We start from the raw sequence: 13,239 nt of genomic DNA on the forward strand, positions 1-13,239 counted from the left end.
AGATTACTACTTATTAAATAAGATTACCTAGTCTAACTACTATCTACTTCTACTAATTAAGAAAACTCTACATATAATATTATAAGTATAGTAGTTTATAAAAGTTAATATATAAACTATATTCTATAAGCTCTACGTAGCTAAAGAGAATAAGTACCTAATAGCGTTCTATACCTATTTTAGTCTCTTTAAGTAGCTTATCTACCTATTTAAACTAACTAGCGCCTTTACTACCTTTTAATAATATATTAATAGTATACTCTTTAAGACTCTAGAGTAATACTTAACTATATATTTAGATAATATACTAATATTTATAAGTAGATTATATACTAATTACGTAGTAAAGATACGCTAAGTACTTTTACTACTTTAAGCTACTAGCCTAAATTTAGATCTAAAGAAGAGCGTATTTATAATAAAAAAGATACGCTATCTTAGCTATATAGTTTAAATAGAAAAGATAATCTATCTAGACTCTAATAAACTAAAAGTAGTCTAGAATTAGAAGTCTCTATATACTATAATAGGTATTTAGAGTTTTCTAGAGTTTATAAACTTTTACTAGAACTTTATTAAGAAATTCTCTAAAGTAGTAGTATTTTTATATTATCTTACTAGTTAAAATATTTTATTTAAGTAGAGTTCTACTAAGTATAAAGCGTTTAAGTACTTTAAGATATACTTTATTATAGAGCTAATATTAGTCTAGTAAAATCTATTCTAAAATACTATAGTTAAATATAACTACTTAGAAGTAGCTTTTAGTAAGTGCCTATTATAGTATATTAATAGCGTTCTTTACCTTATAGCGTACTACTCTACTACTCTAATAGTAAAGTAGTAGAACTACACTATTTATAATAAAAAGCTTCTTATAGTAGTATAGTATTTAAAAGTCTAAAGTAGTAAGCTATAAAGTGTTTTTTATCTATTTATAGTATTTATAGACTATAAGAACTTAGAGTACTTTATAGACTTACGTAAACTTAGTAAGTACTAAAGTAGATAAATAGAGTTACTATCTTAGTTTTACTATAGCCTTAAGTTTAGGCTTAAGCACTTCTACGCGTAGCCTAATACACTAAGCTAATACCTATAAAATTAGCTCTAGAAAAGCTCTAATAAGATAGTAGTTATATACTTTATTAATATTATAGCGCTTATATTATTAGAATATACTAGTAATATATATTAGTCTAAAGAGTATCTTCTTTTTATAGATACGTATATATAATAGTTATAGAATAAAGCTATTATATAAAACTATAGTTATATACCTAAACTATAGACTACGCTAGATAAGTTTTAGAAGTTCTCTACTAAGGCGTATACTAACTAGTAGATTAGTAACTATATAGTAAGTGTATATAGTATACTTCTTTAGCGTAGTATTATATAGCTACTATTATAAAAGCTCTTAACTACTATAGTTATCTAGTATATATATAAAAAGAGTCTAGTAGAGTACTCTAGAAAGAATACTATATTTTAGCTACTACGCTATAACTATTATTAGAATAGTATATTAGCTAATATAGCGTAATATATCTATAACTACTACTACTATAGCGTATACGTCTTAAGAAAGAAATATTAGAGTTTTTTATAGCTAATACTAGTTACTATATAATATTAGATATAGATTTCTATAGATTTTATAACTAAGCTTTTTTAGAAGTCTCTTAACTTACTATAGTACTTATTAGTAATAATAAACTAACTATTAAAGTATATATAGTTAGAGACTATAATATTAATAGCTATAGAGTATTATACGCGTGTTTTTTATAATACTTAGTAGCGTTTCTATAGTTTTCTAACTACTATTATTATAGACTAGAGTTCTAACTAGTTAGGTAGCTTTTAAAAGACTTTCTACTAGCTTATAGATATTAACTAGCTTCTATCTACTATATATTATCTTTAAATAGATAGTAGAATAAAGCGCGTAAACTAGAAAGTTTAAGTAGTACTTTATATAATAGTAAACTTTAAGTAAACTAACTAGCCTACTTATCTTTTTATATATTAATTAGCGCTAAATAATAGAGACTTCTTAGTTATAGATATAAGTCTAAACCTACTTCTAAATAGCTATATAGTAGATCTATTATAGAAGATACTAATTTCTAGTAAGATAGATACTTTTTTAAGTAGCTTAGCTATAAAGTTCTTAGAATATCTATATAGTAGAGCTAAGTTAGCGTAGGTAGCTATTATGTTTTAGTAGTAGTGCTAGTAGAAAGTAACTAATTATAGCTAATATTCTATAGAACGTTTCTAACTTAGTAATAAAGTTTAGTTCTTAATATATAATATTAAAATAAATAAGCTAAGTAGTAAACTTAACTAGCTATAGGTTAAGTATATAGTAGTTACTATACCTATACTACTTATAGTTATATTAGACTTTTCTAGTAACTTTTATAAAACTATTTATATAGATTTAGTAGAAAAAGCTACTAAAAATCTACTCTTTAGCTAGGTATAGACTAATTTCTAGCTAGAGCCTACTTTAAAATTAGAAGAAACTAATTTAGTACTATAGAAATTTAGAGTAAAAAAAATTCTATAAGCTAAAGGCGCGTAGAGTTATAGTAAATATTAAGTACTAGTAAAATAAGTTAGCTATACTAATCTATTATAGTATTCTCTAAAGAATTTTCTAGATATAGTAGCGCTAGTATAGTTTAAAGTAAAGTATAGAAGTATATAATATTATAATAGTATAACGTAAGTTTAAAGAGAAAAGCTTTCTTTATTACTAGTACTATAAGAGCACTAGACTTTATCTATAATAGAGAATAGAAAGATAAACTAAAATTTACACTAGAAACTAGTATAAGAATAAAATAGTACTAAACTAAATTCTAGAGTTATAATCTAAGATTATACTATATTCTATAAGTAAGAATCTTATAGCTCTATTTACTAAGAATCTAGCTCTAACTAAGTTTTCTAATACTACTATAATAGACCTAGCTAGTTATATTAGCAGCGTCTCTCTAAAGAAAATAGTAAATAAAACCTAGACTTAAAGTAACTATAATAGCTACTATACGCGCTATTATAAAGGTAGTATATAAAAGAACTAGAATAGCTATAGTAATATTTATAGTAACTTTAGTAAGAGCTATAGTATAAACTAGAGCTACTACTTATATAGTAGTCTTAGAAATAGTTATAGCGTAGTAAAATGCATAAGTAGAAGTAGTAGCGTAGTAAATATAAATAGTAATAACTATAGAATCTTAATAAAGATAAAAAGAGAGCCTTAAGAAGGCGCTACTAGCTAGTAGTACTAGTAGTCTAGTAAAGTTTAAGTTAGTAAGTAAAGCTAGAAGTTTACTATAACAGCACTTACTATAATATTAAAGAAGTTAGTAATAGTATTACTCTAGATCTACTAAACTACTAATATTTATACTATTATTTTACTTATATTATATATAATAGTATTAACTAAGGCTATAGCGTTACTACTATAACTATAAGAAGATATTAATAGAGCTAGCTAAACTTCTATACTACTACTACTCTAGTTATTATAACGCTTAGTAGCGTAAAAAAGTACTAAAGTTATAATAAAGCTCTAAGTCTAAACTATCTTAAGAAGCTTAAAGAATACTTTAGCTAAGTAGTTAAAGGTAAATATAAAGATAGCTCTCTAGCTTCTTTTTAGCTTTACGCTAGCGCTAATTATACTAGCTATTATAATATAAGAGTTATTATTATTAACACTATAATATACTAGTTTAAACTAGTAATAAAAGAGAACTTAAAGCTTTTTATTAGTAGTAAAAAAGTTATTAATACGCTTATAGTATAGCTTCTTATATAAGTAGGTTTAATAAGTAATCTTTAAATAGTGTATTAGTAGTACTATAATAGTAAACTTCTAGACTTAAAACCTACCTCTACTATATAAATAGCGCTAAATAGTTCTATAATTCTTAGTAAACTTAATATAAGAGAGATATAGTATATTAAGATCTATTTTTACTAGAATAAGATTCTTTTTATTACTATTACTATCTATTTTAAATCTATTAATAGCTTATCTTTTATATATAATTCTACTATTAGCTCTATAGCCTAGTATAAAGTTACTAAAAGAATTACTTAGAAAGCGCCTAAAAGGCTACTTATTTAAGGCTAAGCTATAGCTACTATTAAGTACTATTAAGTACGCTATAGTAATAGTATAGCGCTAATATAGAGTATAATTAAAGTAGTAAAAGTATAAATAAAGTAGCGTAGTAGAGGTTACGTAAGTATATTATAGTAATATATATATAGTAGCGTATTATTATATATAGTTTAGAAAGATTTCTATATAGATCTACTTAGCTAATAGTATCTTAGTAATATAAGCGTAATAGCTATATACTCTACTACTATAACCTATATATATAACTACTATAGCGCACGCGCTATAAGTTATAGAGTTTTTTAGTACTAGCTATAGTAGTATTATTATATACTTATTTTACTCTTAAAGTATTTATATAGAAAACTTATTATAGAGACTATTTTTTATATTTTATTATTACTACTTTTAAGTAGAAAAAGTTATATAGTACTTTACCTCTACTATTATAGTTAAAAATACTTAGCTTTATTTTTAAGTATTAGTTCTATATAAAGTATTTTTTAGCTTATAATAAAAAATTATATAGAATTTTATAAGTACTATAGAGAGTATATAATAGGCTTAGACTTTACCTAAGCCTTAGCTTAGTATATAGAGTAAGGCTTACTATAAGCTCTCTCTTTAAGAAATATAATATTTTTACTAATACTTATTATAGCTATACTTTAAGGCTAGTCTATAATAAGAGTAATAATAAAAATAATAAGTAAAGTAACACTAAAGCTAATAAGTAGAGTAGAAAAGTTAGCTTATAAAACGCTAGCTATTTTATTAATACTAAGTAAATTAAGAAAAGTATAAGTAGCTAAAATATTATTAATAAGTATAGGCGTTTTTTAAAAGCTATACTTAATACCTATAATATTAATAAAGAGAATATTAGTAGCTATAGTATAAGTTATAAAAGTAATAAAAACGCTAAGATGTGTATTATATATTTCTTAACTATTAACTTACTATAGTATATAATTTAATATTTTAGTTTTTTTTTATTTTATTTATAGTACTATAATAATATAGAGTAAAATAAGCTACTTATAATTCTTAAATTACATAACTACTATATACGTAAAGGTACTTCTTATTAAATAAGAGACATCGCAATCCTTAGAGTCTGACCGGCGACAAGCTTGTTATTAGATACACGGACCACGGCGAGCATCGCGACATCACTGTCGAACAAGCATGGCACAGCAGCCTAGAACATTTCCTCTGTGAGAACGAAAACCAAGGTACTTGCGAAGTAGCACACAGGGTTCGCTACTTTGGAGGAACGGTGGCCCAAGAAGCATCGGCTGATCCCGTGAATCCTCTTCGAAGGAGTTCATCGGTAGGACCACCACTATCTGAAAGGATAATTACGTTTGAGGAACGAAATGACCGCCGGAGGCGATCATCAAGTACGCGATCAGTCTCACCACCATCCAGAACCGTGTCTTCATTCCGCAGTCAGCGCATCCTTAGGAGAGCTTAGCTTAGGCGATAATAATAGCGCTGAAACCATGAAGACATCAACTGTAGCGTCTTATTCACGAGTACGACCTATCATGTGTTCCTGATAGATACCAGTAGCAGTTCCTCTTGTAACTTGTCGTGATCATGTCTACCTCAAAAAGGACTTTGCTTGATCAGCCCATATCACGACGTCTCCATGTATACCCCAACCAGCACGTCCAGTTTCAACATAACTTGCAAATCTCATCTCATATTACAACTCCCCAACTACCGCTATGCTACCCAAAACGCCCAAGCAGCGCCATTCTCCCTATCCAAAACACCAATGTATGCGAACAGTATGCAAACACGCTCAACAGTAGATTGTCACACACAACAGCACAGCAATAGCAGCAAAGAGACACAGCCAAAGTCGCCGCGATCAAGCCTTCAACCTCCTCTCCTCACACCTAACACAAACCGGATCCTGACTCTCACCGCGAAGGAAATACCTCCCATCTTCAAAAGGACCAGAGCAGCACTATCGTCAAGTTAGCAAAAACGTCACTTCACGCGAAGAACAAGACGGGGGATAGACTTACCACACAAACAAAGCACCCAACATGCCACTCCGCCCCCAGTGCCTTGACAACCGTATCGGTAACCGGTTTCCTACACCCCTTACACTTCGTACTATACCGATGCGTATGGCAATTAACACACCAAGCATACCCATCCTTCTCCACAAACGGCGTGTTGCTATCAAACGGATCGCCACACTGAGCACAGAAAAAGTGACCCGCATGCCACTCGGCACCACAAGCCACAATAACCTCGCCTTCAATAGGCGTCTTGCAGCTCTTGCAGCGGGGCGAAAACAGCTCGTGGAAATCAAGGTGGCAGTAGAAGCGGGGCGTTTCGTCTGTGCCGTCGTCGTGCTCGAGGCGCGCCATGGAGTCTGCAGTGGGGTGCGAGGGCAGGTACGGGATGTCGGCGCCGGAGAGGCGGGCGCGGATGCGCGAGACGCGTTCGGCGTGTTTGTTGGAGGGTTCTGGGTAGAAGGCTACACATTCGAGGTGCTCGCCGCATTGGTAGCAGGCGAAGCATTCCGGGTGGAAGCGCGCGCCGGAGGCGGAGACGATGCGGCCGGCGATGGGGAGGGCGCATTGGGCGCAGAGGGCGCCGGTGCGGACGGTGGTTGGGGTCCAGTGGGTGCGAGGGGTGGCTGTGCCGTTGTAGCTGTGAGACTTGTTTTGGGCGTTTGGAACTGGCAGTGGTCGTGTTGACGCGGCTGGGCCGAAGCCTTTGGGTGTGTTGACGTTGATCGAAGGCACTGAAGGGCTGACGTTGATCGAAGGTACATTGCTGTTGCGTCCCCGAGTCGGAGCTGTGGTCTCATTGACGGATATAGTCGGAATGTCAGGAGTCACGTTGATAGATGGTGTAGTCGCTCCCCTTCTCAGCGCGGGCGTCTCGCTCACAGAGATGCTGGGTATTGGTGGAGCGTTGCCTCTTGACCCACGGTTTGGCGCTGGTGATTCGCTAACAGATATCGAAGGAACTTCCGGTGTTACAGAGATTGAAGGTGTTGTAGAGCCTCGTCTCAGTGCTGGAGTCTCGCTGACTGATATGCTAGGAATAGGCGGTGTAGCACTCGTTGGCGGAACGTAGGGGCCGCGGTTGAACATATTCTTCCTGGCCGAAATCGACGGGGTTTCGGACACGGAAATAGAAGGAACTGGCGGCGCGGGTGTCGTCCTCGAACGCGCAGGCGCTGAATCAGATACATTGATACTAGGCAGAGGAGCAGCAGAAGGACGAGTTGGGATATTGGCTTTCCTTAGCGAGCTGGTGAGCGGCAGAGGTCTCGTTTGGGCTGGAGGGTCCTCGTAGATGTTGATGGTAGGTTTGTTTTTCAGATTGAACCGTCCGGGTGCGGGCACAGAACCAGATGAGCTGTTAGCCTCTGGAGCCACAGGCGGTCTTGGAGTTGTGCTTCGTTCTGGTACGTCCGGTGCGAGGCTGGTTTTAGGCTCGGAAGGAGCGTTGATCTCTGGAACTTGCGGTCTTGGGGTGATGTTCCGTTTGGGCACTTCTGGTGCGAGACTGATAGTAGGTACGACAGGCTCAGTTGCGGCGTGCTCCAGTGGCGGTGGGCCAGACTTGGTTGTATTTAAAGGTTTTGGTGTCAGATCAGGTGCGGCCGAGATCTCTTCCTTCATCTCGATCACATTCCAGTTTTTCTGGAAAGAAACGATCGGTCGCCCTGGGGCATCTGAGACCGCGGTAGGAGTAGGTAGCTTTGCACTACGGTCCTTCAGACGAAAGCCTGTGGCAGCACGTAGCTCGTCGCTCCTGATCTCCTTGCCATCCTTCATCTTCACCTCCGGAACATTCTCCACGTCCGCCTTGACATCTTCTGCTGGCTTCGATTCTGCCGAGTTCAGGGTATACGCTGCGTTTCTCGATTGGGTCGGTGGGTTCTTCTGTATCTCATAGCGGTCGAAACGCTTCGTCGCGATGGCAGGATCCGTGCTGGACCTCACCAGTGGGTTCCCCTTGATTGATTGGAAACGCATAAAGGGATTGCGCCGTATGCCTAGTGGTAGTTTTTCGGTCTTGGGTGGTTCGGCGGCGGGGGTGGGTTTAGGAGCAGGCGGTGCTTCCTCTTCGGGTTCTTCGTATATCTGGTCGTTCGGGTTGGAGAAAAGACTCCCGCTGATGGTTCGACGGGGTCCGCTGCTTCTTCGTCGCTGCTTAAAGTCTGGGAGGTCTGAGATGGCTTTGGCTAATGCTGGTGACTCGCCGTTCTTACCCTTGATAATGCCAAAGCTGCTCTTGGTAGGCGACGCGATTCCAGCAGCTGATGTATCGGCATCGCCTGCGCGGCCGTTGCTCTGCAAGCTGCTACTCCGGCTCCCTGACGCGGCACTCCCCATCGAATGTCGCTTCCGCAGTTTAGAATTGGCCCGTTGCAGATCCTGATCCTTCGGCTCGACGCTCCGACTCCTCTGCGCGCTGTTCTTCCTGGCCAGACCCGGGTATGCATACGGTTTGGTCGGACTGGCCGCGGCGGCATGGGGATTGCAATGCTTCCAGACCAATTCGACGGCTTCGTCTCGTGCAGCCTCAAATATCTTGCCCTCCTCCTTTGCAAGTTCCAAGTCCTCCATGGCCACGCGTATAGCCCGTGCCTCGTCCTGCTCTGCCTGGCGCTGTTCCCTCTCGCGGTATTGCACGCTGGGTGTGCGCGATCGTGACGAAGACCGTGATGTCTCCCGCCCGCGTGGTGGCTGTACTAGCGGCCTTCCAACACTGGCTACGACTCCATCTAGGCTCGCTTTGGAGGTTGTTCGGGTATGCGACTTCGGTTCGTGCGAGGAGGCGGGACGTGCATCGGCGTCGACGACAGGGTCTGTGAAGGTACGCTGTAAGGAGGAGATGGCAGTCGAGTCGGACATTCGGTTGCTGGATCTATTCGACCATGTGTTGAAGTGTGCAGGAGCAGGTCGAGCTCCGGTGGGACGAGCGGGGCGGTTTGTGCGAAGGTCTTGAAGATAGCTCTCTATGCCAATCGTCAGTATGGCAGGTGCGAAGGCGTCGCTATAGTTCTTACTCATTTGGGACGGCGAATAGTAGGCTCCAGGCCCTGGTGACGCAGCACCTTCCCTCTCCTTCGACGTGAACATCGCGAATATACGTCGGCCTCGGTGTTTACTGCTCTGTTTGCTGTACGGTTGTCGGTGCACCAGTCGGGAGTGCCAGCGTTTTTGCCCAGAGAAACAGGGATAGAGAACGATATGTGAAGAAGTGAAGATTAATTGTACGACCCGACGCAGCGAAAAAGCGGTGGTGATGTGGTTGCGATGCTGCACGTAGCTTCTCGATCCGGTTGCCCAGCAACTGCAGGTGTGACGCAGACCGCCCCCATCCCTGCAAGCCTCATTATCCCCGGATCTTCAGGGTCCTTTCATCGAGAGCATGGCTAAGTATCGATTGCAATCGATATGATATGTTAGCTTCAAAAACAACGAGTTCGCCTCGATAGTGACATCTGTCAACGCGTTCGCAATTTCGATCCGAGGTGGTTCCGTCGATGTACATGTCTAGCCGCGTGCACGGATCCGGGGGAATGCCACAAGGACCCAGGATGATACCTGGGTATGCCAGTTCCAGTGTTGTTTTTACATGATAGTATACAACGTTCGTTCTATCCGCCCTCTATAATGCGCAGGTAGCACTACGTCATCTAAAACCGTTCGCAGGCGATTTACCAGAAAGCACGCGAAGCCAATGTGCGCGTGACCTAAAAGTCAAGCCCACCCATGCTATCAGCCCTAACACCAAATGCAATCAAAGCGAAAGTGGGTATCCTGCTATTTCAATGTACACATCCCCAAACAACGAATCCCATCATACTCCAGCAGCATTCGGTGGATTCTCATGCCCAGGGCCAACTGAATCCCATCCCATCGTGACGCTTTCCAACATCGAATCCCAGGACGCGTCTGCCATGGGCGTCAGGCCTGTCCCCGCATTCAACGCTGCGTATTCCCATTCGTTACCCATTACGAAGCCATCAGTATAAGCTTCGTTGCCCATGTTTCTGGGTAGATTGAAACCATTTGTAGGAAACGTTCCTCCATTAGCTGCGAGGTCTGTGAAGACGCTGCCAGAGCCTGGCCCAGTCATCTTTGGAGATGCCCGGTATGGCATGTTGTGTTCGATTGGTTGGCCTGGTGAGTAAGAAGAATGTGATGTCGAGCCTCCTCTTGACTGTGAGCTTATTGTGGCGGGGCTGGGCTGATCGACACCCCTATCGCCTCCGGAGAGGTCCATCTCGTTGTCTTGGAAAGTAAAGCCGCCGGCGGGCCCGAAGGCTTGAGCTGCAGCACTTCCGAAGCCTCTGTTTGAATCAAATTGAGATGGTAAGAAGGTCGCATTGTGCGCGTTCATGTCGATACTGTCGATATTGTGCAGTTGGAATGGCGGAGCAGGGGCGCTGCTCGAGTATTGCGTATTGGAAGCCGATGCCGATGTGGTTGGAATGCCGTTCCCGAACGTACTGGGGGGTGCGGCAGGTTGATTCGGTTCGCGTATATTGATTAACGGACTGCAAGCGATTTGCGGATCAGAATGAATCGAAACGATGGTAGGCTATGGGTCAGGAATTAGTAACTTACTTGGGATAACTCTGACTTAATCGACTCCCAATCGTATCACTGAGTCCCTGGAGAACCTCTGGGGTTTGACTCACTTTGCGCGTGGGCTGTGTGTATGGCTGATGACGCATGCCCTGCAGACCTGCACCCTCTAGATCAAGATCTAATTGCACCAAGAACGACTCTGTGAGTGGGTTCTTCCGTCGAAGAGCTTCCATCGCCTGTAAGAGGAATTGTAACGAGGATTTCATCTGTTGGTCTTTCGGCCGCGTCTTCAGGTATTGGACGAATACCCTTGCTGCTACGTAAACACAGAAAGATATAAAAGGATTCATCTGCCCAAATCAGTAAACGCCAATCGTCGGCCGTTACCAAAAGACTTACTGAACCGAGGTCCATATGACTGATCATCCGCATGATGGAAGCAATCTCGGCTGCTGCTGTTACGCAACGAATCTTGCTTTCATTGCTGACGCTTGCTGGTAGCCGGAATTTGTCTGCTTTGAAGATGGCTGCTTGGTGAAGACATATTGCCGACGTATGTATGCACATGTTCGTGAACACTACGTTGGGTTCGGCTATACCGGAGGGCAGGCGGATGCTATCCGGCAGGCTCAGCGAGGTCTGCAGGAGTATACGCTCGATGCTTCGATGTCGATTCCAGAATCCGCCATTGATATCGTTCTCGTTGTCATCTGACAGTGGTCGATGTAAGTGAAGCAGATTACGGCCAAACATTGCAGCTGTAAGGACGATACCGCCAAGTGGTTGAAGGTTTTGCACGCCATTAGGATTGAGTAATTGGTCCAGTGATCCAGTATCCATGGGCTTACTCTTGTCGAACGCTTCTTCGCTTGCTGGTAGGTTTGTCATGATCTAAAAAAACAGTCAGGCTTTGCAGTAGCATGAGCACGAGAGGTCTGTCCTTACGTCTTTCTCATCGTAGGTCATGGGCCATCCAGTTCCAATACTCGCGTATCGATCAATGCAAAAGGTTAGCCAAAAGGTTCTCCGCCGTTCCTCACGCTCGGTCCAATCCTTGGGTGGAGCCAAGCATTGCTTTACATCTAGTCCAACTCCGTCCAGGCGATGCAGCTGCATCATCTGGGCTAGTCTTGAACCTCTCCCGGATGACATCCAGGCTCTTGGGAAGTACATCTGTCTGAACTCGTACGTAGCCATCAAAACCCATGTCTGGCAATGCGCAAGGGTGATGGTCGACTCTCCGTGGCCTCTCATTTCATCCATCTGCGCATATTTCCTAGCACGTTGGTAGAAATGTTCTTGTAACGCCTCATACTTGTCTGTGATGGAAGCAGCTAGGGTCCACATGATATATCGCAGACAAACCGGCGGGCGCATATGAGGAGCCAGGTTCAGAGCGGCCATGAACCGTGGTCTGTGTATGACGGGCATTGAGAGATGGATCTTGGCGAAATATATTTGATATCTGGCAAAATGTCAGCGAAATCACCGTGCTACAGGCAGGATTCTGCTCGTACAAATCGTCCTGGATTTCTTGAGGAGGTAGAGGTTCCTCGAGCCCAAGCCCAATCATCTCCCACGAGGTGTCCTCCGCGTCATTTCCGGCTGTACCGATATTTTGGAATGGGCTTGCGCCAGTGATCCTCGACTGAGTATTGCCTGCGGTATTGGGAACATTTGTAGAATTCGGCAGCGATTGACTTATGGTATTCGCAACGTATGTGGAACCGGCGTCCTGGCGCGGGGCTTCCTTGCTCGGGTCGGTCGTGTCTTGGGTCTTGAGGAGAGTCTCGACTTGCTCTGTATCCCATGAGTCAGTACCATCCACCAGCAGAAGTATGCGCAACTTACGCAGCCGTTGTTCGAGCAGCTTGACGTAGCCGCGCTTGGGTCCACTTTTCTTGCGTACTTCGTCGTATGCGCAATCGTGGTTCAGACGTTTGCAGGTCGAACATGTTGGCCGGGTGCCGTCGCATCGCAACTTCCGCTTCCTACACAGAACACAGGCAATCCTCTTGACCTTGCTTGATCCATCCTGTTGCGTTTCCTGACCGTTGGTAGCATTCTGGTCTTGCGCTTGTTGGGACAGGTCGTTGAAGAACGACTCGTCTGGCGATTCGGATCCGTTGGAAGCCATGTTGGCGAATCTTGCTGGTCTTTGGCAGTCCAGGAGGAGTCTTGGATCCACGTTGGCTCAGACGAACCGCCCCCGCGTAAGCACGGCTCAAACGGATGAGGGTCCTCTGTCAAGCCACGATTTCCGTTTGATTGCGAGATCTTAATCGAAGCTACGTCGGCAGTTTAACGGTCGCTCTAAGCGTCGGTGTCGGTGAAGGCCTCGGAGTCTCGAATGCGCGCGGGTAGGCACCAGCGGTTGATCAGCACTAAGAGCGCGTTATGCCTCTAAGGTGGGTGTAAGTGTAGGATGTTAGAAGTGCATGTGCTATTGGGTGTAAAACAAGCCATGGCTGAGCTACGCTCATGTACCTGGTCTCACCTCCA

General features: G+C 41.6%; 2 protein-coding genes across 2 annotated transcripts; both read right to left on the reverse strand.

Moving 5' to 3' along the window:
• Window positions 1–6,032: 6,032 nt before the first annotated feature.
• J4E87_005166 (uncharacterized protein) lies at window positions 6,033–9,210 on the reverse strand (the record flags this gene model as incomplete). Its single annotated transcript, XM_049376782.1, has 2 exons — window positions 6,033–6,131; window positions 6,193–9,210. The coding sequence occupies 2 exons, from the start codon at window positions 9,208–9,210 to the stop codon at window positions 6,033–6,035; spliced, it is 3,117 nt and encodes a 1,038-aa protein (XP_049233638.1).
• A 793-nt stretch (window positions 9,211–10,003) lies between these two features.
• Window positions 10,004–12,874, reverse strand: J4E87_005167 (uncharacterized protein; the record flags this gene model as incomplete). Its single annotated transcript, XM_049376783.1, has 6 exons — window positions 10,004–10,747; window positions 10,848–10,973; window positions 11,137–11,628; window positions 11,683–12,202; window positions 12,255–12,537; window positions 12,589–12,874. The coding sequence occupies 6 exons, from the start codon at window positions 12,872–12,874 to the stop codon at window positions 10,004–10,006; spliced, it is 2,451 nt and encodes an 816-aa protein (XP_049233639.1).
• Window positions 12,875–13,239: the final 365 nt, after the last annotated feature.

The sequence above is a fragment of the Alternaria ethzedia genome (genome assembly GCF_023757985.1).
Source record: "Alternaria ethzedia strain BMP 0044 chromosome Unknown scaffold_10, whole genome shotgun sequence".
Taxonomy (NCBI): Eukaryota; Fungi; Ascomycota; class Dothideomycetes; order Pleosporales; family Pleosporaceae; genus Alternaria; species Alternaria ethzedia.